This window comes from Somniosus microcephalus, chromosome 28 (genome assembly GCF_052327205.1).
Source record: "Somniosus microcephalus isolate GS21.2 chromosome 28, FLI_Smic_1.0, whole genome shotgun sequence".
Taxonomy (NCBI): domain Eukaryota; kingdom Metazoa; phylum Chordata; class Chondrichthyes; order Squaliformes; family Somniosidae; genus Somniosus; species Somniosus microcephalus.
This window is the reverse complement of record NC_141014.1, coordinates 43,622,509-43,648,874: the sequence shown is the minus strand read 5'-3', so window position 1 is coordinate 43,648,874 and position 26,366 is coordinate 43,622,509. Positions and strand designations below refer to the sequence as shown.

General features: G+C 54.9%; 1 protein-coding gene across 1 annotated transcript in view; it reads right to left on the bottom strand.

Annotated features, from left to right (window-relative positions):
- Positions 1-4,735: 4,735 nt before the first annotated feature.
- The window catches only part of LOC147099701 (uncharacterized), a 44,040-nt gene continuing 22,409 nt past the window's right edge, over positions 4,736-26,366 (bottom strand). Inside the window, exons 3-6 of the mRNA XM_085969086.1 lie at positions 22,631-22,689; positions 21,675-21,803; positions 6,412-6,471; positions 4,736-4,990 (exon numbers count right to left, since the gene is read on the bottom strand). Of these exons, the coding sequence (XP_085825212.1) occupies positions 4,838-4,990; positions 6,412-6,471; positions 21,675-21,803; positions 22,631-22,689 (401 nt within the window). The 3' untranslated portion in view covers positions 4,736-4,837. The remainder of the gene's footprint in view (positions 4,991-6,411; positions 6,472-21,674; positions 21,804-22,630; positions 22,690-26,366) is intronic.

The window sequence follows — 26,366 nt, the reverse complement described above, 5'->3', positions numbered from 1 at the left end:
GAGGTGGGCGGGGGGTGGAGGGGGGCGGGGGGCGGAGAGGTGGGCGGGGGGGGGGGGAGAGGTTTGCGGGGGGCGGAGAGGTGTGCGGGGGCGGAGAGGTGGGTGGGTGGGGGGCGAAGAGGTGGGTGGGGGGTGGAGAGGGGGCTGCGGGGGTGGAGAGGTGTGCGGGGTTGGAGGGGGGTGGGTGTGGAGAAGTGTGCGGAGTGGGGGGGATGGGCGGGGCGGGGTGGAGCGGATCGATGTTCAGGGGTGGTGTGCGAGGGGTGGTGGCGGAGTGGGGTGGAGAGATGTGCGGGGTTGGAGGGGGGTGGGGTGCGGTGGGGAGAGGGGCTGGGGGTGTGGGGAAGTGTGCGGAGTGGGGGTGGAGGGATGGGCGGGGTGGATCGGTGTTCAGGGGTGGTGGCGGAGTGGTGTGCGGGGTGGAGGTGTGCGGGGGCGGGGGGCGGAGAGGGGGGCGGGGGGCGGAGAGGTGGGCGGGGGGTGGAGGTGTGCAGGGGCGGGGGGCGGAGAGGTGTGCGGGGGCGGGGGGGCGGAGAGGTTTGCGGGGGCGGAGAGGGGGGCGGCGAGGTGTGCGGGGGGCGGGTGGAGAGGTGTGGGGGGTGGGGCTGTGGGGTGGAGAGGTGTGGGGGGGGAGAGGTGTGCGGAGTGGGGGTGATGAATGGGCGGGGCAGGGTGGAGCGGATCGGTGTTCAGGGGTGGTGTGCGGGGGCGGAGAGGTGTGCGGGGTTGGAGGGGGGTGGGTGTGGAGAAGTGTGCGGAGTGGGGGGGATGGGCGGGGCGGGGTGGAGCGGATCGATGTTCAGGGGTGGTGTGCGAGGGGTGGTGGCGGAGTGGGGTGGAGAGATGTGCGGGGTTGGAGGGGGGTGGGGTGCGGTGGGGAGAGGGGCTGGGGGTGTGGGGAAGTGTGCGGAGTGGGGGTGGAGGGATGGGCGGGGTGGATCGGTGTTCAGGGGTGGTGGCGGAGTGGTGTGCGGGGTGGAGGTGTGCGGGGGCGGGGGGCGGAGAGGGGGGCGGGGGGCGGAGAGGTGGGCGGGGGGTGGAGGTGTGCAGGGGCGGGGGGCGGAGAGGTGTGCGGGGGCGGGGGGGCGGAGAGGTTTGCGGGGGCGGAGAGGGGGGCGGCGAGGTGTGCGGGGGGCGGGTGGAGAGGTGTGGGGGGTGGGGCTGTGGGGTGGAGAGGTGTGGGGGGGGGAGAGGTGTGCGGAGTGGGGGTGATGAATGGGCGGGGCAGGGTGGAGCGGATCGGTGTTCAGGGGTGGTGTGCGGGGGCGGGGGCGGCGAGGTGTGCGGGGGCGGAGAGGTGGGCGGGGGGGGGGGAGGTGTCCGGGGGCGGGGGGCGGAGAGGTGGGCGGGGGGCGGAGAGGTGGGCGGGGGGGGGCGGGGGGCGGAGAGGTGTGCGGGGGCGCGGAGAGGTGTGCGGGGGCGGGGGGGGCGGAGAGGTTTGCGGGGGCGGAGAGGGGCGGGGGGCGGAGAGGTGGGTGGGTGGGGGGCGAAGAGGTGGGTGGGGGGTGGAGAGGGGTGTGGAGAGGGGGCTGCGGGGGTGGAGAGGTGTGCGGGGTTGGAGGGGGGTGGGTGTGGAGAAGTGTGCGGAGTGGGGGTGATGGGATGGGCGGGGCGGGGTGGAGCGGATCGATGTTCAGGGGTGGTGGCGGAGTGGGGTGGAGAGATGTGCGGGGTTGGAGGGGGGTGGGGTGCGGTGGGGAGAGGGGCTGGGGGTGTGGGGAAGTGTGCGGAGTGGGGGTGGAGGGATGGGCGGGGTGGATCGGTGTTCAGGGGTGGTGTGCGAGGGATGGTGGCGGAGTGGGGTGGAGAGGTGTGGGGGGTGGGGCTGTGGGGTGGAGAGGTGTGGGGGGTGGGGCTGTGGGGTGGAGAGGTGTGGGGGGAGAGGGGTGTGGAGAGGTGTGCGGAGTGGGGGTGATGAATGGGCGGGGCAGGGTGGAGCGGATCGGTGTTCAGGGGTGGTGTGCGAGGGGTGGTGGCGAAGTGGCGTGGAGAAGCGTGTGGTGTGCGGGTTGTAGTGAGTGGGTTTGCTGTGCAGGGAGTGGTGTGTGTGTGGGAGATGATATGAGGAAAGATTGGCTATGTTGGGGTTTTCTTTGAAACAGAGGAGGTTGAAGGGAGAACTAATTAAGGTGTATAAAATTATGAGGGGCCTAGATAGAATGGATAGGACCTACTTCTCATAGTAGAAGGGTCAAATCACCAGGGGGCATAGATTTAAAGTAAGTGTCTGAGGTTTTGAGGGGGGAAAAATTCACCCAGAGGGCGTTAGGGGTCTGGAACTCACTGCCAGAAAGGGTGGTGGAGGTAGAAACCCTCACCACATTTAAAAAGTACTTGAATATGCACTTGGAGTGCCATACTCTGCAAGGCTCCGGACCAAGTGCAGGAAAGTGGGATTAGGGTGGATAGCTCTTTGTCGGACGGCACAGACAAGATGGGCCGAATGGCCTCCTCCTGTCCTGTAAATTTCTATGATTCTATGATATGGGCTATGCTGGGGATTTACACACGACAAACACATTTTTATTTTTGTGGAGAGAGGGCATACTGGGACCAGGATATCGTTCTTAAGTAGCCAACATTGAATTCTCAAAGGTGTCCTGCTCAACTTTCTGTGCCGTGTTTAGCCGAACCCTTCATTATTAAACGATACAGAGCGCCAGGTCGCGTGTCCCTGGGCGTTCCCCAATCTCTCCCCTGTAACTATGGGGAACCCCGCGGAAATTCCAGGTGCAAGAGTCCCAGAGTGGATTCCACAGTGTTGCTGCCTGCGGGATACTTCAACATGAGGCAGTACATCGACATCAGAGAGGCCACTATCGACTGCATTCTCTCACTGCGCTGCCTTGGAGAGCTGGAAGTGACTGACGCTGCATTCTGTACTGTTTGTAAGGAGTGTTCTAGGTGTGATCTGGAAGCATGAGGGAATGTGGTCCAGGGCTGGGGAGGGGAGCAAAATCAACCCAAGTTCCTGCTCCTGATCACTAACTTTGCCCCTGCTAGAATGCAAGGTGTGGCTGTTGGGGGAGGACTGGATCAGGCTAGGCTATGATGCCCCCTTGGCCAGAAAGCCTGCCAACACTCACTGTCACACGTGCCTTCAGCAGAGGAGAGAACTATGGGGAAAATGTAAAACAAAGCAATCGTGCCAGCTGAGCACAAGCGGTGGTGATGATCATCAGTTATGCTATTTCCACTCGTGAATGTGGCTGATCTGTAAAGACTGGCAGTCTCGTCATTTCTCTCCGTGAATTGGAAAGGTTGCCGGGATATCTCCCTTTCAGGGTTTGGGAAGCTTTGTTTCAAAGGATACAATGCTATTGGAAGGCCTTCGGGACTCCTACACAGAGGCAGAGATGGCCTGGTGCCAGCTAGGCACTGGGTGTTGGGCTGATAGAGCTTTTGCTGGCTAGTACTGTGGGACAGTGTCGACTTTCTTCAATTTTGAATCGTTTTGTTAAAGAGACAAGACTGTGCATTCACATCATCGTAAAACCGCCACTTAAAATACGCAGCTTACCACCAGACATCCCGATCCTTAACCAGACGGGGTGTCAGCGCTGGCCTTTCCCTTCAATTACTTACAGCGTTCTGTGGTTCCGATGGCATTAGCTAATAGAAACAAGAATCTGAGGTGTTTAAAAGGTTTAAGGTATTTGTATTTAGTATAAAGTTCTCTGTTTCCAGGTAAGCAGGGGCTGGGTGGGACCAGTACCTGATGTGTCAGGCAGGGTACAGAGAGAAAAGCTGCATCTCTTGATCTGTGAAGGAGAGAAGTGGCTTTTAATATCTGTGCCCTTTACTCACTCTGGTCACTGAGTGTTTCTGTAATATTGAGCTGGAACAATGAACAATTGGACGGTAACACAGCGCAACTCCCCCTCATGGAAATTTTGTGGTTTAGCAAACTCCAGGAATGGCACCGGGGGGCGATGAGTATAACTGGTTTGGTTAAATGCTGAGGGAGGAGGCACCTTCCAGCAAGAACCCCTGGACAACGACCAGGAGCAGGAACCCCTGGACAATGACCAGGAGCTGGGATCCCTGGACAACGACCAGGAGCTGGGATCCCTGGACAACGACCAGGAGCTGGGATCCCTGGACAACGACCAGGAGCTGGGATCCCTGGACAACGACCAGGAGCTGGGATCCCTGGACAACGACCAGGAGCTGGGATCCCTGGACAACGACCAGGAGCTGGGATCCCTGGACAACGACCAGGAGCTGGGATCCCTGGACAACGACCAGGAGCTGGGATCCCTGGACAACGACCAGGAGCTGGGATCCCTGGACAACGACCAGGAGCAGGGATCCCTGGACAGCGACCAGGAGCTGGGATCCCTGGACAACGACCAGGAGCAGGAACTCCTGGACAACGACCAGGAGCAGGAACCCCTGGACAACGACCAGGAACCCCTGGACAACGACCAGGAGCAAGAATCCTGGCTGTTTCCAAGTCTACTGAGATTAACTAGCGCCGTAACTGCTCCCCTTGCTGGGGTCAGCTAGCTCAACATAGACCAGACATGGAACCTGTGCCCACCTTGCTCTGTATGGCTCAGTACTATACAAGTAGGGTGCAAACTGATCTGTTTCACGTACTAGCGCTGTTAGTGTGAGAGTCCTGGTGTCCCATTATCAAACACACTACCCATTAACCAGTTCTTCTTCAGTGCAGATTGTCTTCTCTGTAACACTGAGAATGCTGCCTTTCCTCCAACATGACTCATTTACATCCATTAAGTGCTTTTATTTAATGTTTTGCTTTGCAGGTGATGTTACACAGCAGGGCAGGGAGCAGGGGGCTGCTCCACCATTTGTGGATCTGGCGCAGGAGTCAGCGGAGTGGGAGCCCGAGGAAACGCCACAGGATGTAAGGCCATTTGTTGTTGAAATTCAGTTGCCGTTTCAGAATGTACGGTGACTTCCGCCTGCCAGATTCCTTCAGCGCTCGCTTCTGGTCACGCCTCCATGCCTCGCACAGCAGGAGCTGGGAAGAGAGACATTCAGAGTTAGGAGAGGGGGAAGGAAAGGGGAACCAGCACCACTCAGACATCCCATCTCACACATCACATACAATCAGAAATAACAACAGAAAACGCTGGAAAAACTCAGCAGGCCAGGCAGCATCCGTGGATAGAGAGAGAGAGAGTTAACGTTTCAGGTCGAAGACCTTTCGTCAGAACATACAATCAGGACACCAAGGAACTCACTGCTACGATAGCAAAATACTGCAGATGTTGGAAATCCGAAATAACAACAGAAAATGCTGGAAAAACTCAGCAGGTCAGGCAACATCCGTGGAGAGAAATTTGAGTTGACGTTTCGGGTTTGACCCTTCTTCAAAACTGGAGAGAAAAGGAACTAGATCGAAGGCAGGGCTGCGATCGGACAAAAGAATAAAAGAACCAAAAGAAGTAAAAGAGATTAGAAGCTCAGCCTCCACATTCAACGGATCATCCTCCGGCATTTCCGCTACCTCCAAAGTGATCCCACCACCAAACGTATCTTCCCCTCCCCTCCCCTTTCAGCATTCCGCAGGGACCGCTCTCTCCGAGACACCCTAGTCCACTCCTCTATCACCCCAAACAGCCCTTCCCCTTCGCCTGGCACCTTCCCGTGCAAGTGGAGGAGATGTAACACCTGCCCCTATACCTCCCCCCTCCCCACTGTCCAGGGCCCCAAACACCCCTTCCAGGTGAAACAGCGATTTACTTGTACTTCTCGCAATCTAGTGTACTGTATTCGCTGCTCACGATGCGGTCTCCTCTACATTGGGGAGACCAAACGCAGATTGGGTGACCGCTTTGTGGAACACCTCCGTTCAGTCTGTAAGGGTGAACCCGAGCTTCCGGTCGCCTGTCATTTCAATTCACCGCTCCATTCCCACTCGGACCTCACCGTCCTTGGCCTCTTGTACTGTTCCACGGAAGCTCAACGTAAACTCGAGGAACAGCACCTCATCTTCCGATTAGGCACTCTGCAGCCTTCCGGTCTCAATATCGAGTTCAACAATTTCAGATCATAACCTCGGCCCCTATTTCATTTTTACTTATATTTTTCCACTCCTTTCCTCCCCCCCCCCCCTTTTCCTTTTGTTTCTCTCTCACACCTGGCAGCTAACTTTTGCCCTGCCAGTACACTTTACACCTAATCCCAGCATATTACCATCTCGTCTAGCTTCTAATCTCTTTTACTTCTTTTGGTTCTTTTATTCTTTTGTCCGATCGCAGCCCTACCTTCGATCTAGTTCCTTTTCTCTCCAGTTTTGAAGAAGGGTCAAACCCGAAACGTCAACTCAAATTTCTGTCCACGGATGTTGCCTGAACTGCTGAGTTTTTCCAGCATTTTCTGTTGCTATTAAGGAACTCACTGCTCTTTGAGAAGGGCCGTGGGATCTTTAACACTCACCGGAACAGACAAGCGGTTCCTTGGTTTGATCTGCCGAATGTAGCCAACACGTTGGTGCCCCTGGGTAAGGAAGGGAAAAGTTAGCCAGGGTTCCGACTCCTGCTCACTACCCAGTGATGTTTGCTCGAATGTGTGCATCGTGGCTGAAGACTGAACCAGACGCAGGTGATTCCATGATAGAATATCGTGACACAGCTCGGTATTTAGGTTCACGCTGAAGAATGGACACTTGTGTAAGGTACCAAAGAGTGCTTGTGGGCAGCACGAGTCGGTGCCTCTGCAACAGTACCCCAGCGAGAGTCAGCACCTTCAGGCACTGTACCCCAGTGAGAATCAGCACCTTCAGGAACTGTACCCCAGCGTGAGAATCGGCACCTTCAGGAACTGTACCCCAGTGAGAATCAGCACCTTCAGGAACTGTACCTCAGTGAGAATCAACACCTTCAGGAACTGTACCCCAGTGAGAGTCAGTACCTTCAGGCACTGTACCCCAGTGAGAGTCAGTACCTTCAGGAACTGTACCCCAGTGAGAATCAGCACCTTCAGGAACTGTACCTCAGTGAGAATCAACACCTTCAGGAACTGTACCCCAGTGAGAGTCAGTACCTTCAGGCACTGTACCCCAGTGAGAATCAGCACCTTCAGGAACTGTACCCCAGCGGGAATCCGCACCTTCAGGCACTGTACCCCAGCGCGAGTATCAGTACCTTCAGGAACTGTATCCCAGTGAGAATCAGCACCTTCAGGAACTGTACCCCAGCGGGAATCCGCACCTTCAGGAACTGTACCCCAGCGTGAGAATCGGCACCTTCAGGAACTGTACCTCCATGAGAGTCAGCACCTTCAGCAACTGTACCCCAGCATGAGAATCAGCACCTTCAGGAACTGTACCCCAGCGTGAGAATCCGCACCTTCAGGAACTGTACCCCAGCATGAGAATCAGCACTTTTCAGGAACTGTACCCCAGCGAGAATCCGCACCTTCAGGAACTGTACCCCAGAGAGAGTCAGTGGGCTGGATTTTGTCAATGGAGGCGACTTGGAGGTGGGACTGCTGCTTGTCGTGTCAATGTCCCGCCTCCATCCTCGCCTGACCATTCAAAGGGATTTTCCCCTGATTGAGCTTGTTAAGCCCGCCCTGCGGGCTCAGCAAGCCAATTAGGGAAAAGGTCACTGCCAGATCACGTCAACGTCGGATGTGCTATCTGTCAAGACTTCCTGAAAGAAGAAATGACAGCGTTTGACAGCTCTGTGAAGCTGTCAAACACTGACATTCTCTTGAGTTTGATTAGTTTTTGTGGTGAGGACTGAAAAAACATTGTAAAAAAGTAAATTTCAGATGTCTGATGGATCGGAGGGTCCATCAGCCATTACCTGAAATTGACAAGGTGGATGTCCGCTCTCCCGATCCAGCACGGCTAAAGGCTATAGAAGTAAAAAAAGATAAGTGAACACTTTTTTAAACTTATCACTCACCTTGCATACTTACCACTCCACACTTGCACCCCTCACTCACCTCTACACCTTACTTCCAGGTGCCTCCGACATCCTCCACGTCTCCTCCAACCCGGCAGGGTTCTCCGAGGTCGGGAAGCATTCACCTGTGAAGGTAAAATGGCACTAATCCCTTTTTCTGCCTGTTAACTACCTGTTAACAGGCAGTTAAAAGGATTAAAGCCTTTCCCACCTCCAGGAGATGGGACCAGAAGCTGCACATCCTCCCGCCTCCTGGCAAAAGGCCACCTGCCCCCAATTTCTCCGATTTTACGTGCTGTCCCGCCTCCTCGGGGCTTGGAAAATCGAGCCCAGTGTCTCTAGAGAGTCGGTGTCTGTGGAACCCATACCTAATGAGAATCCGTTTCTGTGCAACACGTACCCCAGTGAAAGTCAGTGCCCATGGAAATGTATCCCAGTGAGAGTCAGTATCTGTGGAACTGTACCCAGTAAGAGTCAGCGCGTGTGGAACTGTGCCCCAGCGAGAGACAGCGCCCGTGGAACTGTACCCCAGTGAGAGTCAGTGCCCGTGGAACTCTACCCCAGTGAGTGTCAATGCCATGGATCTGTACCCCAGTGAAAGTCCGTGTCTGTGGAACTGTACCCAAGTAAGAGTCCGTGTCTATGGAACCCGTACTCCAGCGAGGGACAGTGCCTATGCAACCCATACCCCAGTAAGAGTCAGTGCCAGTGGAACCTGTACCCCAGTGAGAGTCCATGTCGGTGGAACCCGTACCCCAGCGAGAGTTGGCGTCTGTGGAACCTGTACCCCAGTGAGAGTCAGCATCTGTGGAACTGTACACCTGTGAGAGTCAGCGTGTCTAGAACTGTACCGCTGCGAGAGTCAGTGTCTGTGGCACTGTACCCCAGTGACAGTCAGTGTCTGTGGAACCCGTACCTCAGCAAGACTAGATGTCCGTGGTACCCGTCCCCCAGTGAGAGTCAGTGTCTGTAGAACTGTACCCCAGTGAGAGTCGGTGCCGGTGGAGCTGTACCCCAGTGAGAGTCAGTGCCTGTGGAGCTGTACCCCAGTGAGAGTCAGTGCCCGTGGAACCCGTACTCCAGCGAGGGACAGTGCCTATGCAACGTGTACCCCAGAGAGAGTCAGTGCCAGTGGAACCTATACCCCCGTGAGAGTCGTTGTCGGTGGAACCCGTACCCCAGCAAGACGAGGTGTCCCTGGTACCCGTACCCCAGTGAAAGACAGTGTCTCTGGAACTATACCCCAGTGAGAGTCGGCATCTGTGGAACTGTACCCCAGTGAGAGTCAGTGTCTGTGGAACTGTACCCCAGCGAGTGTCAGTGGAACTGTACCACAACGAGTGTCAGCATCTCTGGAACTGTACCCCAGCGAGAGTCCGCGTCTGTGGAACAGTACCCCTGCAAGAGTCAGCATCTGTGGAACTGTTCCCCAGTGAGTCAGTGCCTGTGGAACTATACCCCAGCGAGAGTCAGCGTCCGGTAGAACTGTACCCCCGCGAGAGACAGCGCATGTGGAACTGTACCCCAGCGAGTGACAGTGCGTGTGGAACTGTACCCCAGCGAGATTCAGCGCCTGTGCAAAAGTGTCCCAACGAGAGTCGGTGCCTGTTGAACTGTACCCCAGCAAGAGTCAGCGCATGTGCAATTGTACCCCAGCGAGAGACAGTGCGTGTGGAACTGTACCCCAGCGAGAGTCAGCATCCGGTGGAACTGTACCCCAGCGAGAGTCAGCGCGTGTGGAACTGTGACCCAGCAAGAGTCACTATGTGTGGAACTGTACCACAGCGAGGGCCAATGTATGTGGAACTGTACCCCAGTGAGAGTCAGTGTCTGTGGATCTGTACCCCGTCGAGAGTTGGTGTCTGTGGAACTACCCCAGCGAGAGTCAGCGTCCGGTGGAACTGTACCCCAGCGAGAGCCAGTGTCTGTGGAACTGTACCCCAGCGAGAGACAGCGTGTGTGGAACTGTACCCCAGCGAGAGCCAGCACGTGTGGAACTGTAACCCAGCACGAGACAGCGTGTGTGGAACTCTACCCCAGCGAGAGCCAGCACGTGTGGAACTGTAACCCAGCACGAGACAGCGTGTGTGGAACTCTACCCCAGCGAGAGCCAGCACGTGAGGAACTGTACCCCAGCGAGAGACAGCGTGTGTGGAACTGTACCCCTGCGAGAGCCAGCACGTGTGGAACTGTAGCCCAGCGAGAGTCGGCGCCTGTGCAACTGTACCACAACGAGAGTCATTGTCCAGTGGAATCATACACCAGTGACATTCAGTGTCTGTGGAACTGTACCCCAGCGAGAGTCAGCGTCTGTGGAACTGTATCCCAGTCAGAGTCAGTTCGTGTGGAACTGTACCCCGGCGAGAGTCAGCTCGTGTGGAACTGTACCCCATTGAGAGACAGTGCGTGTGGAACTATACCCCAGCGAGAGTCAGCGTCCGGTGGAACTGTACCCCAGCGAGACACAGAATGTGTGGAACTGTACCCCAGCGAGTGACAGTGCATATGGAACTGTACCCCAGCGAGAGACAGCACGTGTGGAACTGTACCCCAGCGTGTGACCGCGTGTGTGGAACTGTACCCCTGCGAGAGACCGCACGTGTGGAACTGTAACTCAGCGCGAGACAGCCTGTGTGGAACTCTACCCCAGCGAGAGTCAGCGTGTGTGGTACTGTACCCCAGCGAGAGTCGGCGCCTGTGCAACTGTACCACAACGAGAGTCAGTGTCCGGTGGAATCATACCCCAGTGAGAGTCGGCGTCTGTGGAACCCGTACCCCAGTGAGAGTCAGTGTCTGTGGCACTGTACCCCAGTAAGTGTCAGCGTCTCTGGAACTGACCCCAGCGAGAGTCAGTGTCTGTGGAACTGTACCCCAGCGAGAGTCAGCACCTGTGGAACTGTTCCCCAGTGAGAGACAGCGTTTGTGGAACTGTACGCTAGTGAGTCAGTGCATGTGGAACTGAACCCCAGCGAGAGTCAGCGCGTGTGGAACTGTACGCCAGAGAGAGAGAGTGTGTGTGTGGAACTATACCCCAGCGAGAGTCAACGTCCGGTGGAACTGTAACCCAGCGAGAAACAGCGTGTGTGGAACTGTACCCCAGCGAGAGTCAGCATGTGTGGAACTGTACCCCAGTGAGAGTCGGCGCCTGTGCAACTGTACCACAACAAGAGTCAGTGTCCAGTGGAATCGTACCCCAGTGAGAGTCAGCGTCTCTGGAACTGTACCCCAGTGAGAGGCAGTGCGTGTGGAACTGTACCCCAGCGAGAGTCAGCATCCGGTGGAACTGTACCCCAGCGAGAGACAGTGCGTGTGGAACTGTACCCCAGCGAGAGTCAGCATCCGGTGGAACTGTACACCTGTGGAGTCAGCGTCTCTGGAACGGCACCCCTGCGAGAGTCAGCGTCTCTGGAACTGTACCCCAGCGAGAGTCAGTGTCTGCGGCACTGTACCCCAGTGAGAGTCAGCGTCTGCGGCACTGTACCCCAGCGAGAGTCAGTGTCTGCGGCACTGTACCCCAGCGAGAGTCAGCGTCTCTGGAACTGTACCCCAGTGAGAGTCAGTGTCTGTGGAACCCCTACCCCAGCAAGACTAGGTGTCCGTGGTACCCGTACCCCAGTGAGAGTCAGTGTCTGTGGAACTGTACCCCAGCGAGTGTCAGCATCTCCGGAACTGTACCCCAGCGAGAGTCAGCGTCTGTGGAACAGTACCCCTGCAAGAGTCAGCATCTGTGGAACTGTTCCCCAGTGAGTCAGTGCCTGTGGAACTATACCCCAGCGAGAGTCAGCGTCCGGTAGAACTGTACCCCCGCGAGAGACAGCGCATGTGGAACTGTACCCCAGCGAGAGTCGGCGCCTGTGCAAAAGTGTCCCAACGAGAGTCGGTGCCTGTTGAACTGTACCCCAGCAAGAGTCAGCGCGTGTGCAATTGTACCCCAGCGAGAGACAGTGCGTGTGGAACTGTACCCCTGCGAGAGTCAGCGTGCGTGTGGAACTGTACCCCAGCGAGAGTCAGCATCCGGTGGAACTGTACCCCAGCGAGAGTCAGCGCGTGTGGAACTGTGACCCAGCGAGAGTCACTATGTGTGGAACTGTACCACAGTGAGGGCCAATGTATGTGGAACTGTACCACAGCGAGGGCCAGCGCATGTGGAACTGTACCCCAGCCAGAGTCAGCACATGTGGAACTGTACCCCAGCGAGAGTCAGTGTCTGTGGATCTGTACCCCGTCGAGAGCCAGTGTCTGTGGAACTGTACCCCAGTGAGAGTCAGTGTCTATGGAACTCTACCCAAGTAAGAGTCAGTGTCTGTGGAACTGTACCCCAGTGAGAGGCAGTGCCTGTGGAACTGTACCCCAGTGAGAGTCAGTGTCTGTGGAACTATACCACAGCGAGAGTCAGCGTCCGATGGAACTGTACCCCAGCGAGAGTCAGCGCGTGTGGAACTGTGACCCAGCGAGAGTCACTATGTGTGGAACTGTACCACAGCGAGGGCCAATGTATGTGGAACTGTACCACAGCGAGGGCCAGCGCATGTGGAACTGTACCCCAGCCAGAGTCAGCACGTGTGGAACTGTACCCCAGCGAGAGTCAGCGTGTGTGGAACTGTAACCCAGTGAGAGACAGCGTGTGTGGACCTGTAGCCCAGCGAGAGTCGGCGCCTGTGCAGCTGTACCACAACGAGAGTCATTGTCCAGTGGAATCATACACCAGTGAGAGTCAGTGTCTGTGAAACTGTACCCCAGCGAGTGTCCGCATCTCTGGAACTGTACCCCAGTGACATTCAGTGTCTGTGGAACTGTACCCCAGCGAGAGTCCGCGTCTGTGGAACTGTACCCCTGCAAGAGTCGACGTCTGTGGAACTGTTCCCCAGTGAGAGTCAGCGTCTGTGGTACTGTACCCCAGTCAGAGTCAGTTCGTGTGGAACTGTACCCCGGCGAGAGTCAGCTCGTGTGGAACTGTACCCTGTTGAGAGACAGTGCGTGTGGAACTATACCGCAGCGAGAGTCAGCGTCCGGTGGAACTGTACCCCAGCGAGACACAGAATGTGTGGAAGTGTACCCCAGCGAGTGACCGTGCATGTGGAACTGTACCCCAGCGAGAGACAGCACGTGTGGAACTGTACCCCAGCGAGAGACAGCACGTGTGGAACTGTACCCCAGCACGAGACAGCGTGTGTGGAACTGTACCCCTGCGAGAGCCAGCACGTGTGGAACTGTAACCCAGCACGAGACAGCGTGTGTGGAACTCTACCCCAGCGAGAGACAGCACGTGTGGAACTGTAATCCAGCGAGAGCCAGCACGTGTGGAACTGTAACCCAGCACGAGACAGCGTGTGTGGAACTCTACCCCAGCGAGAGACAGCACGTGTGGAACTGTAACCCAGCGAGATCCAGCACGTGAGGAACTGTACCCCAGCGAGAGACAGCGTGTGTGGAACTGTACCCCTGCGAGAGCCAGCACGTGTGGAACTGTAGCCCAGCGAGAGTCGGCGCCTGTGCAACTGTACCACAACGAGAGTCATTGTCCAGTGGAATCATACACCAGTGACATTCAGTGTCTGTGGAACTGTACCCCAGCGAGAGTCAGCGTCTGTGGAACTGTATCCCAGTCAGAGTCAGTTCGTGTGGAACTGTACCCCGGCGAGAGTCAGCTCGTGTGGAACTGTACCCCATTGAGAGAGAGTGCGTGTGGAACTATACCCCAGCGAGAGTCAGCGTCCGGTGGAACTGTACCCCAGCGAGACACAGAATGTGTGGAAGTGTACCCCAGCGACTGACCGTGCATGTGGAACTGTACCCCAGCGAGTGACAGTGCATATGGAACTGTACCCCAGCGAGAGACAGCACGTGTGGAACTGTACCCCAGCGTGTGACCGCGTGTGTGGAACTGTACCCCTGCGAGAGACCGCACGTGTGGAACTGTAACTCAGCGCGAGACAGCCTGTGTGGAACTCTACCCCAGCGAGAGTCAGCGTGTGTGGTACTGTACCCCAGCGAGAGTCGGCGCCTGTGCAACTGTACCACAACGAGAGTCAGTGTCCGGTGGAATCATACCCCAGTGAGAGTCGGCGTCTGTGGAACCCGTACCCCAGTGAGAGTCAGTGTCTGTGGCACTGTACCCCAGTAAGTGTCAGCGTCTCTGGAACTGACCCCAGCGAGAGTCAGTGTCTGTGGAACTGTACCCCAGCGAGTGTCAGCGTCTTTGGAACTGTACCCCAGCGAGAGTCCGCGTCTGTGGAACTGTTCCCCAGTGAGAGACCGCGTTTGTGGAACTGTACGCTAGTGAGAGTCAGTGCATGTGGAACTGAACCCCAGCGAGAGTCAGCGCGTGTGGAACTGTACGCCAGAGAGAGAGAGTGTGTGTGTGGAACTATACCCCAGCGAGAGTCAACGTCCGGTGGAACTGTAACCCAGCGAGAAACAGCGTGTGTGGAACTGTACCCCAGCAAGAGTCAGCATGTGTGGAACTGTACCCCAGTGAGAGTCGGCGCCTGTGCAACTGTACCACAACAAGAGTCAGTGTCCAGTGGAATCGTACCCCAGTGAGAGTCAGCGTCTCTGGAACTGTACCCCAGTGAGAGGCAGTGCGTGTGGAACTATACCCCAGCGAGAGTCAGCATCCGGTGGAACTGTACCCCAGCGAGAGACAGTGCGTGTGGAACTGTACCCCAGCGAGAGTCAGCATCCGGTGGAACTGTACACCTGTGGAGTCAGTGTCTCTGGAACGGCACCCCTGCGAGAGTCAGCGTCTCTGGAACTGTACCCCAGCGAGAGTCAGTGTCTGCGGCACTGTACCCCAGTGAGAGTCAGTGTCTGTGGAACCCGTACCCCAGCAAGACTAGGTGTCCGTGGTACCCGTACCCCAGTGAGAGTCAGTGTCTGTGGAACTGTACCCCAGCGAGAGTTAGCGTCTGTGGAACCCGTACCCCAGTGAGGGTCAGTGTCTGTGGAACTGTACACCAGTGAGAGCGGCGACAGCGGACCTGCAGAAGACGAGGCGACTGAGCGGCGGCGGTGATAAAAAGCAGCGGCGAAGCTCAGGTAGGCCCCACAGCGGTGAGGCTCAGGTAGGTTTACTAATCTCCAATCTCCGAACTCAGAGGGAGGGAGAGAAGTAAAAAGTAATCGAAGTGTGACGTCACCAGAAAGCAGGTAAGTGATTGGTTGGTGAGTATTTCTTTCTTTTTAAACTTTAACTCTGTTGTTTATAGTTTTTACAGTCTCTGTGGTGTAGCGGGGACTGTTGGTAAACCAGGGCCCTTAAATATACCATTTAACTGTAGTGTAATTGGTGGGATTGATTTGATTTAATTTCATTTCAATTAATTAAAGGGTAATTCATGGCAGGAGAGCCCGCCCCGTGGTATGCTCCTCCTGCGCCATGTGGGAACTCAGGGACACTTCCTGTATCCCTGACAACTATGTGTGCAGGAAGTGTGTCCAGCTGCAGCTACTGGCAGACCGCATTGCGACGCTGCAGCTGCGATTGGATACATACTGGACCATTCGCAATGCTGAGGACGTCGTGGATATCACGTTTAATCAGTTGGTCACACCGCAGGCAAAGGTTGGACAGGCAGAAAGGGAAGGGGTGACCAACAGGCAGAGTACTAGGTGCAGGCAGGTAGTGCAGGGGTCCCCTGTGGCCACCCCCCTCTCAAACAGATACACCACTTTGAGTACTGTTGGGGGGGATGGCTTATCAGAGGAAGGCAGCAGCAGCCAACTTCCTGGCACCAGGGGTGGCTCTGCTGCACAGGACGGGAGGAAAAAGAGGGGTAGAGCTACAGTAACAGGGGATTCTATTGTAAGGGGAATAGATAGGCGTTTCTGCGGCCGCAAACAAGACTCCAGGATGGTGTGTTGCCTCCCTGGTGCAAGGGTCAAGGATGTTTCAGAGCGGCTGCAGAACGTTTTGGAAGGGGAGGGTGAACAGCCAGTTGTCGTGGTGCATATAGGTACCAACGATACAGGTAAAAAAAGGGATGAGGTCCTAAAAGCTGAATATAGGGAGTAAGGAGGTAAATTAAAAAATAGGACCTCAAAAGGTAGTAATCTCAGGATTGCTACCAGTGCCACATGCTAGTCAGAGTAGAAATAGAAGGATATTTCAGATGAATACGTGGCTAGAGGAATGGTGCAAGGGGGAGGGATTCAAATTCCTGGGACATTGGAACCGGTTCTCGGGGAGGTGGGACCAGTTCAAACCGGACGGTTTGCACCTGGGTAGGGCCGGGACCGATGTCCTAGGGGGAGTGTTTGCTAGTGCTCCGGGGGAGGGTTTAAACTAAAATGGCAGGGGGTTGGGAACCTGAGCAGGGAGACAGAGGAAAGGGAAACAAGGATAAAAGCAAAAGATAGGAAGGAGAAAAACAAAAGTGGCAGTCAGAGAAATCAACAGTTTAAATCAAACATGGCCACAGTAAATAATAATTCTAATAGGTCTAAGAGCATTAAAAAAACAATTAAATAAATTTAAGCGACAGTAAATAAATTTAAAACGGAGATAGACAGTTTCCTAGCTGATAAGGGAATAAGGGGTTATGGGGAGAGGGCAGGGAAGTGGACGTGAGTCTAAGTTCGGATCAGCCATGATCCTATTGAATGGCGGAGCAGGCCCGAGGATGGCCTACTCCTGCTCCTACTTCTTATGTTCTTATGTTATGTTCTTATGTGTCTTAATGCGAGGAGCATTCGTAATAAGGTGGATGAATTAGCTGCGCAAATAGAGGTAAACGAATATGATTTGATTGGGATTACGGAAACATGGCTCCAGGGTGGCCAAGGCTGGGATCTCAACATCTAGGGGTATTCAATATTCAGGAAAGATAGGCAAAAAGGAAAGGGAGGTAGGGTGATAGCAAAATACTGCAGATGTTGGAAATCCGAAATAACAACAGAAAATGCTGGAAAAACTCAGCAGGTCAGGCAACACCCGTGGAGAGAAATTTGAGTTGACGTTTCGGGTTGGACCCTTCTTCAAGTAGGGTAGGGTAGCATTGCTGGTTAAAGAAGGGATTAACACAATTGTAAGGAAGGATATTAGCTCTGAGGATGTGGAATCTGTATGGGTAGAACTGAGAAATACCAAGAGGCAGAAAACGTTAGTGGGAGTGGTATATAGACCTCCAAACAGTAATGCGAAGGTTGGGGATGGCATTAAAAGGGAAATTAGAGAAGCGTGCAATAAGGGCACAGCAGTCATCATGGGTGACTTTAATCTACATATAGATTGGGGTAACCAAATTAGTAACAATACTGTGGAGGAGGAATTCCTGGAGTGTTTACGGGATGGTTTCCTGGACCAATATGTCGAGGAACCAACCAGAGATCAGGCCATCTTGGATTGTGTATTATGTAACGAGAAAGGATTAATTAGCAATCTTGTTGTACGAGGCCCCTTGGGTCGTAGCGATCATGATATGATAGAATTCTTCATTAAGATGGAGAATGAAGTAGTTGACTCAGAGACTAGGGTCCTCAATTTAAATAAAGGAAACTACGATGGTCTGAGGAGCGAGTTGGGTAGGATTGATTGGAGAATGTCACTCAAAGGGTTGACGGTGGATAGGCAATGGCAAACATTCAAACACCGAATGGATGAACTACAGAATTTGTTCATCCCAGTTTGGCATAAAAATAAAACAAAAAAGGTGACTCAACCGTGGCTAACAAGGGAAATTAGGGATAGCATAAGATCCAAGGAGAGTACATATAAATTGGCCAGAAAAAGCAATAATCCTGAGGATTGGGAGCAGTTTAGGATTCAACAAAGAAGGACAAAGGGATTAATTAAGAAGGGGAAAATAGAATATGAGAGTAAGCTTTCAGGGAACATAAAAACTGACTGTAAAAGCTTTAATAGATATGTAAAGAGAAAAAGATTGGTGAAGTCAAGCGTAGGTCCCTTGCAGTCGGAATCAGGGGAATTTATAATGGGGAACAAAGAAATGGCAATACATATTTTGGTTCTGTCTTCACAAAGGAGGACACAAATAACCTCCCAGAGATGTCGGGGAACATAGGGTCTGATGAGAGGGAGGAACTGAATGAAATCAGTATTTGTACGGAAATGGTGTTACGGAAATTGACGGGATTGAAGGCCGATAAACCCCAGGGCCTGATAATCTACATCCTAGGGTACTTAAGGAAGTGGCCCTAGAAATAGTAGATGCATTGCTGGTCATCTTCCAAAATTCTATAGACTCTGGAACAGTTCCCATGGATTGGAGGGTAGCTAATGTTACCCCACTATTTAAAAAAGGTGGTAGAGAAAAAAACGGGGAATTACAGACCAGTAAGCCTGACATTGGTAGTGGGGAAAATGCTAGAGTCCATTATAAAAGATGTAATAGCAGAGCACTTGGAAAACAGTGACAGGATCGGACAAAGTCAACATGGATTTACAAAAGGTAAATCGTGCTTGACTAAGCTACTGGAATTTTTTGAGGATGTAACTGGTAAAATAGATAAGGGAGAACCAGTGGATCTGGTGTATTTGGACTTTCAGAAGGCTTTCGATAAGGTCCCGCATAAGAGATTAGCGTGTAAAGTTAAGGCACAAGGGATTGGGGGCAAGGTACTCACTTGGATAGAGCGCTGGTTGGCAGACAGGAAGCAAAGAGTTGGAATAAACTGGTCTTTTTTTGAGTGGCAGGCAGTGACTAGTGGGGTACCGCAGGGATCTGTGCTAGGAACCCAGCTATTCACAATATAAATGATCTAGACGAGGGAACTAGATGTAATATCTCCAAGTTTGCAGACGACACAAAGCTGGGTGGGCGTGTGTGCTGTGAGGAGGATGCCGAGAAACTCCAGTATGATTTGGACAGGTTGGGTGATTGGGCTGATGCATGGCAGATGCAGTATAATGTGGATAAATGCGAGGAACAGGAAGGCAGATTATTATCTGAACGGCAATAGATTGGGAGAAGGGGAAGTGCAACGAGACCTGGGTGTCCTTGTGCACCAGTCGCTGAAGGTAAGCATGCAGGTGCAGCAGGCGGTTAAGAAGGCAAATGGAATGTTGGCCTTCATAGCGAGAGGATTCGAGTACAGGAACAAGGATGTCTTGCTGCAGTTGTTCAGGGCCTTGGTGAGACCACACCTTGAGTATTGTGTGCAGTTTTGGTCGCCTTATCTGAGGATGTTCTTCCCATGGAGGGAGTGCAGTGAAGATTCACCAGACTGATATCTGGGATGGCAGGAATGACGTATGAGGAGAGATTGGGTCGATTGGGCTTATACTCGCTGGAGTTTAGAAGAATGAGAGGGGATCTCATTGAAATTTATAAAATTCTAACAGGACAACACAGACTAGACGCAGGAAGGATGTACCCGATGGCAGGGAAGTCCAGAACCGGGGTCACAGTCTAAAGATAAGGGGTAAGCCATTTAGGACAGAGATGAGGAGGAATTTCTTCACCCAGAGAGTGGTGAACCTGTGGAATTCTCTACCACAGAAGGCAGTTGAGGCCAATTCATTAAATATATTCAAGAAGGAGTTAAGTGTATTTCTTAAGGCTAAATGGATCAAGGGATATGGGGAGAAGGCAGGGACAGGGTACTGAGTTTGGATGATCAGCCATGATCTCATTGAATGGCGGAGCAGACTCGAGGGGCCGAATGGCCAACTCCTGCTCCTATCTTCTATCGTTCTATGTACCCCAGTGAGAGTCAGCGCGCGTGTGGAATTGTACCCCGGCAAGAGACCGTGCGTGTGGAACTGTACCCCAGCGAGAGTCAGCGCATGTGGAACTGTACTCCAGTGAGAGTCAGCATCCGGTGGAACTGTACACCTGCGAGAGTCAGCATCTCTGGAACTGTACCACTGCGAGAGTCAGCGTCTCTGGAACTGTACTCCAGCGAGAGTCGGTGTCTGTGGCACTGTACCCCAGTGAGAGTCAGTGTCTGTGGAACCCGTACCCCAGCAAGACTAGGTGTCCATGGTACCCGTACCGCAGTGAGAGTCAGTGTCTGTGGAACTGTACCCCAGTGAGAGTCAGCGCGTGTGGAACTGTACCCTCGCGAGAGACACTGCGTGTGTAACTGTACCCCAGCGAGAGTCAGCGTCTGGTGGAACTGTACCCCAGCGAGAGTCAGCCCATGTGGAACTGTACCCCAGAGAGTCAGCATCCGGTGCAACTGTACACCTGCGAGAGTCAGCGTCTCTGGAACTGTACCCCACCGAGAGTCAGCGTCTCTGGAACTGTACCCCACCGAGAGTCAGCGTCTCTGGAACTGTACCCCAGTGAGAGTCAGTGTCTCTGGAACAGTATCCCAGCGAGAGTCAGCGTCCGGTGGAACTGTTCCCCAGCGAGAGTCAGCCTCTGTGGAACTGTTCCCCAGCGAGAGCCAGCCTCTGTGGAACTGTTCCCCAGCGAGAGTCAGCCTCTGTGGAACTGTTCCCCAGCGAGAGTCAGCCTCTGTGGAACTGTTCCCCAGCGAGAGTCAGCCTCTGTGGAACTGTTCCCCAGCGAGAGTCAGCCTCTGTGGAACTGTTCCCCAGCGAGAGTCAGCCTCTGTGGAACTGTTCCCCAGCGAGAGTCAGCCTCTGTGGAACTGTTCCCCAGCGAGAGTCAGCCTCTGTGGAACTGTTCCCCAGCGAGAGTCAGCCTCTGTGGAACTGTTCCCCAGCGAGAGTCAGCCTCTGTGGAACTGTTCCCCAGCGAGAGTCAGCCTCTGTGGAACTGTTCCCCAGCGAGAGTCAGCCTCTGTGGAACTGTTCCCCAGCGAGAGTCAGCCTCTGTGGAACTGTTCCCCAGCGAGAGTCAGCCTCTGTGGAACTGTTCCCCAGCGAGAGTCAGCCTCTGTGGAACTGTTCCCCAGCGAGAGTCAGCCTCTGTGGAACTGTTCCCCAGCGAGAGTCAGCCTCTGTGGAACTGTTCCCCAGCGAGAGTCAGCCTCTGTGGAACTGTTCCCCAGCGAGAGTCAGCCTCTGTGGAACTGTTCCCCAGCGAGAGTCAGCCTCTGTGGAACTGTTCCCCAGCGAGAGTCAGCCTCTGTGGAACTGTTCCCCAGCGAGAGTCAGCCTCTGTGGAACTGTTCCCCAGCGAGAGTCAGCCTCTGTGGAACTGTTCCCCAGCGAGAGTCAGCCTCTGTGGAACTGTTCCCCAGCGAGAGTCAGCCTCTGTGGAACTGTTCCCCAGCGAGAGTCAGCGCGTGTGCAACTGTACCCCAGCGAGAGTCAGCGCGCGTGGAACTGTACCCCAGTGAGTCAGCGTCTGTGGAACTGTCCCCCAGTGAGAGTCAGCGTCTGTGGAACTGTCCCCCAGTGAGAGTCAGCCTCTGTGGAACTGTCCCCCAGTGAGAGTCAGCGCGTGTGCAACTGTACCCGAGCGAGATTCAGCCTCTGTGGAACTGTTCCCCAGTGAGTCAGCGTCTGTGGAACTGTACCCCAGTGAGTCAGCGTCTGTGGAACTGTCCCCCAGTGAGAGTCAGTGTCTATGGAACTGTACCCCAGTGAGTCAGCGTCTGTGGAACTGTCCCCCAGTGAGAGTCAGTGTCTATGGAACTGTACCCCAGTGAGAGTCAGCATATTCAGCAAAGGCGAGGGGAGAGAAAACCGAACAAAAAATAACTTTATAATCGTGGGAACATTTCCGCAGAGGTTCCCAGATCTCTGGTAACAATCGGAGAAACCCCAAGAGACGACGTAAATGGCCGTTAATGCGGTTCTCCAGGCTTTCCAAAGATCTTCCATTGAAGTTACAGCGGCCAATTGGGAAAAGCCTTGCAGAAGATGCAGACAACAGAATCTAGCCGGTGTGTGGGCCACAGTGTCAGTCCTACCTGCAATGGGTTACTGTTCCAGGCTTCATTCGCTAGTCCAGATTCCGCTTCAAAACATAACCTCTGCTTCTCTGAGTTCGGACCTTCAAGCTCCATGGGACAGTTTACGGAGTGTGACGGAGTTCCCTCCTGTGTGACAAACCGTACGTAAACTTACCCAAATGTACCATTCAAAAAGGGAAGTAGATGTTGCTTAAACACTCCCTCATCAGGACCCCCAATACAGAGACAAGCCCACCAGTGGACACTCCATTAAATCGGCACTGCCACTATTAGCATCACTTTAGAAATTGAAAGGCAGCTAGAATTATGAATAGGTTTTAACATTCAATCTCCTCAACTGCTCGGAGTAAATACAGTGCCCAGGTTACTGAGCCATGCGACCAGATGCTCCCAGATTTAATCACTGGTCTGTATGGAGTCAGCTGACCTCTGTGGCGCAGCAGGAGGGGTGGTGTAATTGACCTCCGTGTCCCTATCTCATTGTCCAGCGAATCCTGCTGGACAGGATCAGGATAACACAATGGCTCCCGCGGTTGATATATGTGGCTGGCAGTCCCTGGGCTCACTCACCAGGAATGTCTGTGTGGGTGAAGTTACTGGCGGGGGCCTGGCAGGAAGCCAAGCAGGATTCCATGCCTTCAGACAGGAGGGATGGGATCTCTCTCTCTCTCTCCGTGCACAAGGAAAATGTTAGGAGCGAGATTTATGATCAGAAAGACTTTATTTTTCAATATTACATTTTAAACCAAAATGTGAGTTCAAATGATGGAAAGCCGCTCAATTCTTCCACTGGCTGTGCTCTGTGGACTACAACATCGACCTTTCACCCAAAGGACCTGGGACTCCAGGAATGCTGGGAGTCCAGGTCCTGTGTCCTGGTCAGTTTGATTCCAGATTTAAAGTTGCCTCTAATTCATCCTTCCCTAAAAAGTGATAAATTAACAAACACTCACGTGTGGATTTTGCAAACCAGCGCAGTAATCATGTGTCATCACCGAAGGCAGCTGGGCCTCTAGATAAAAGCAAATGAGATGCCCATAAACCTTGCAGGCAAATGAGTCTTTAGAGAACCTTCCTGTACATCAGCAGTCAGTGATACTGGACCAGAGACGGTGGCAGAAATGGTGTCAGCAATAATGTTGCAGAAAGGGTCAATAGTCATGTCAGTGACTCTGTTAATTAGTCCAACATGCTCATTACCCCTTCCCCAGACCCTGTACACTAGCTCATTACCCACTCCTCACTCCCCGTACACTGGCTCATTACCCACTCCTCACTCCCTGTACACTGGCTCATTCGCCGCTCCCCGTACACTGGCTCATTCCCCACTCCCCGTACACTGGCTCATTGCCCACTCCCCGTACACTGGCTCATTCCCCGCTCCCCGTACACTGACTCATTCCCCACTCCCCGTACACTGGCTCATTCGCCGCTCCCCACTCCCCGTACACTGGCTCATTCCCCGCTCCCCGTACACTGGCTCATTGCCCACTCCCCGTACACTGGCTCATTGCCCACTCCCCGTACACTGGCTCATTGCCCACTCCCCGTACACTGGCTCATTCCCCGCTCCCCGTACACTGACTCATTCCCCACTCCCCGTACACTGGCTCATTCGCCGCTCCCCACTCCCCGTACACTGGCTCATTCCCCGCTCCCCGTACACTGGCTCATTGCCCACTCCCCGTACACTGGCTCATTGCCCACTCCCCGTACACTGGCTCATTGCCCACTCCCCGTACACTGGCTCATTCCCCACTCCCCGTACACTGGCTCATTCCCCACTCCTCACATCATTACATTGTAATCTCGGTGGTGGAGAGAAGGAATTCAGAGGACTGCAGGTTGCTGCTGATAAGTGTGAGGGTCTTGTCGTTAGCTTTGCTCCCAGCTGCAGTGATTTGTTTGTGTTAAGCAGCTGGGAGGTAAACTGATAAAATGTGCCCCACTGTAGCAGGCACATTGAAGTGACTAGAATCCTGGGACTGAAGAAAAAGCTCTCTAGATTTGACCACCCTCCCTTGCTCCTCACTGCAACCCCACACCAAGGGGGGAATTTTAACCCCCAAAACCGGGCAGGTTTGGGTCAGGTGGGAGGTTAGTGTTAAAAGCTCAATCCCGACACCAAGCCGTCTACTTCTGGTTTTAATGGGGGCGGTCAGTCAACCTGTTCACTGGAGGCGGGTGGGCACTTAAATATGATAATTATGCTGGAAGCCTCGGATTTAACCTTGCAGGATTAAGCGTGGCAGCCAGGGTTCCCGGGCCTCGGGAATCTCGGCAGCTGCAGTGAGGTGAGGACAGCTTCGGGGAGCAATCCTTGTGGGCTGGGAGGAGCAGGTGAGCTTCCGCCCAACACCCCAAACTCCCTCACCATCAGACCGCTTACCCCCCAAACAAACTCCCTCACCATCAGCAGACCGCTTCCCCCCCCCAAACTCCCCCCCCCAAACAAACTCCCCCACCATCAGACCGCTTCCCCTCCCCCAACAAACTCCCTCACCATCAGACCGCTTCCCTCCCCCCAAACAAACTCCCCCACCATCAGACCGCTTCCCCCCCCCCCGCAAACAAACTCCCCCACCATCAGACCGCTTCCCCCCCAAACAAACTCCCCCACCATCAGACCGCTTCCCCCCCCAAACAAACTCCCCCACCATCAGACCGCTTCCCCCCCCAAACAAACTCCCTCACCATCAGACCGCTTCCCCCCCCCAAACAAACTCCCTCACCATCAGACCGCTTACCCCCCCAAACAAACTCCCTCACCATCAGCAGACCGCTTCCCCCCCCCAAACTCCCCCACCATCAGACCGCTTCTCCCCCCCCCAAACAAACTCCCTCACCATCAGCAGACCGCTTCCCCCCCAAACTCCCCCCCCAAACAAACTCCCTCACCATCAGCAGACCGCTTCCCCCCCCCCCAAACTCCCCCACCATCAGACCGCTTCTCCCCCCCCAAACAAACTCCCTCACCATCAGCAGACCGCTTCCCCCCCCCAAACTCCCCCCCCAAACAAACTCCCCCACCATCAGACCGCTTCCCCCCCGCAAACAAACTCCCCCACCATCAGACCGCTTCCCCCCCCAAACAAACTCCCCCACCATCAGACCGCTTCCCCCCCCCAAACAAACTCCCCCACCATCAGACCGCTTCCCCCCCAAACAAACTCCCCACCATCAGACCGCTTCCCCCCCCCGCAAACTCCCCCCCCAAACAAACTCCCTCACCATCAGACCGCTTACCCCCCCAAACAAACTCCCTCACCATCAGCAGACCGCTTCCCCCCCCCCAAACTCCCCCACCATCAGACCGCTTCTCCCCCCCCCCAAACAAACTCCCTCACCATCAGCAGACCGCTTCCCCCCCCAAACTCCCCCACCATCAGACCGCTTCTCCCCCCCCCCAAACAAACTCCCTCACCATCAGACCGCTTACCCCCCCAAACAAACTCCCTCACCATCAGCAGACCGCTTCCCCCCCCCCGCAAACTCCCCCACCATCAGACCGCTTCTCCCCCCCGCAAACAAACTCCCCCACCATCAGACCGCTTCCCCCCCCGCAAACAAACTCCCTCACCATCAGACCGCTTCCCCCCCCAAACAAACTCCCCCACCATCAGACCGCTTCCCCCCCCAAACAAACTCCCTCACCATCAGCAGACCGCTTCCCCCCCAAACTCCCCCACCATCAGACCGCTTCTCCCCCCCCACCCAAACAAACTCCCTCACCATCAGACCGCTTACCCCCCCCCACAAACTCCCTCACCATCAGCAGACCGCTTCTCCCCCCCGCAAACAAACTCCCCCACCATCAGACCGCTTCCCCCCCCGCAAACAAACTCCCTCACCATCAGACCGCTTCCCCCCCCCAAACAAACTCCCCCACCATCAGACCGCTTCCCCCCCCAAACAAACTCCCTCACCATCAGCAGACCGCTTCCCCCCCCAAACTCCCCCACCATCAGACCGCTTCTCCCCCCAAACAAACTCCCCCACCATCAGACCGCTTCCCCCCCCAAACAAACTCCCCCACCATCAGACCGCTTCCCCCCCCCAAACAAACTCCCCCATCAGACCGCTTCCCCCCCAAACAAACTCCCTCACCATCAGACCGCTTCCCCCCCCAAACAAACTCCCTCACCATCAGACCGCTTCTCCCCCCCCAAACAAACTCCCCCACCATCAGACCGCTTCCCCCCCCCCAACAAACTCCCCCACCATCAGACCGCTTCTCCCCCCCCAAACAAACTCCCCCACCATCAGACCGCTTCCCCCCCAAAACAAACTCCCTCACCATCAGCAGACCGCTTCCCCCCCCAAACAAACTCCCTCACCATCAGACCGCTTCCCCCCCCCAAACAAACTCCCCCACCATCAGACCGCTTCCCCCCCCAAACAAACTCCCCCACCATCAGACCGCTTCTCCCCCCCCCAAACAAACTCCCCCACCATCAGACCGCTTCCCCCCCCAAAACAAACTCCCTCACCATCAGCAGACCGCTTCCCCCCCCAAACAAACTCCCTCACCATCAGCAGACCGCTTCCCCCCCCAAACAAACTCCCTCACCATCAGACCGCTTCCCCCCCCCAAACAAACTCCCCCACCATCAGACCCCTTCCCCCCCCCAAACAAACTCCCTCACCATCAGACCGTTTCCCCCCCCCAAACAAACTCCCTCACCATCA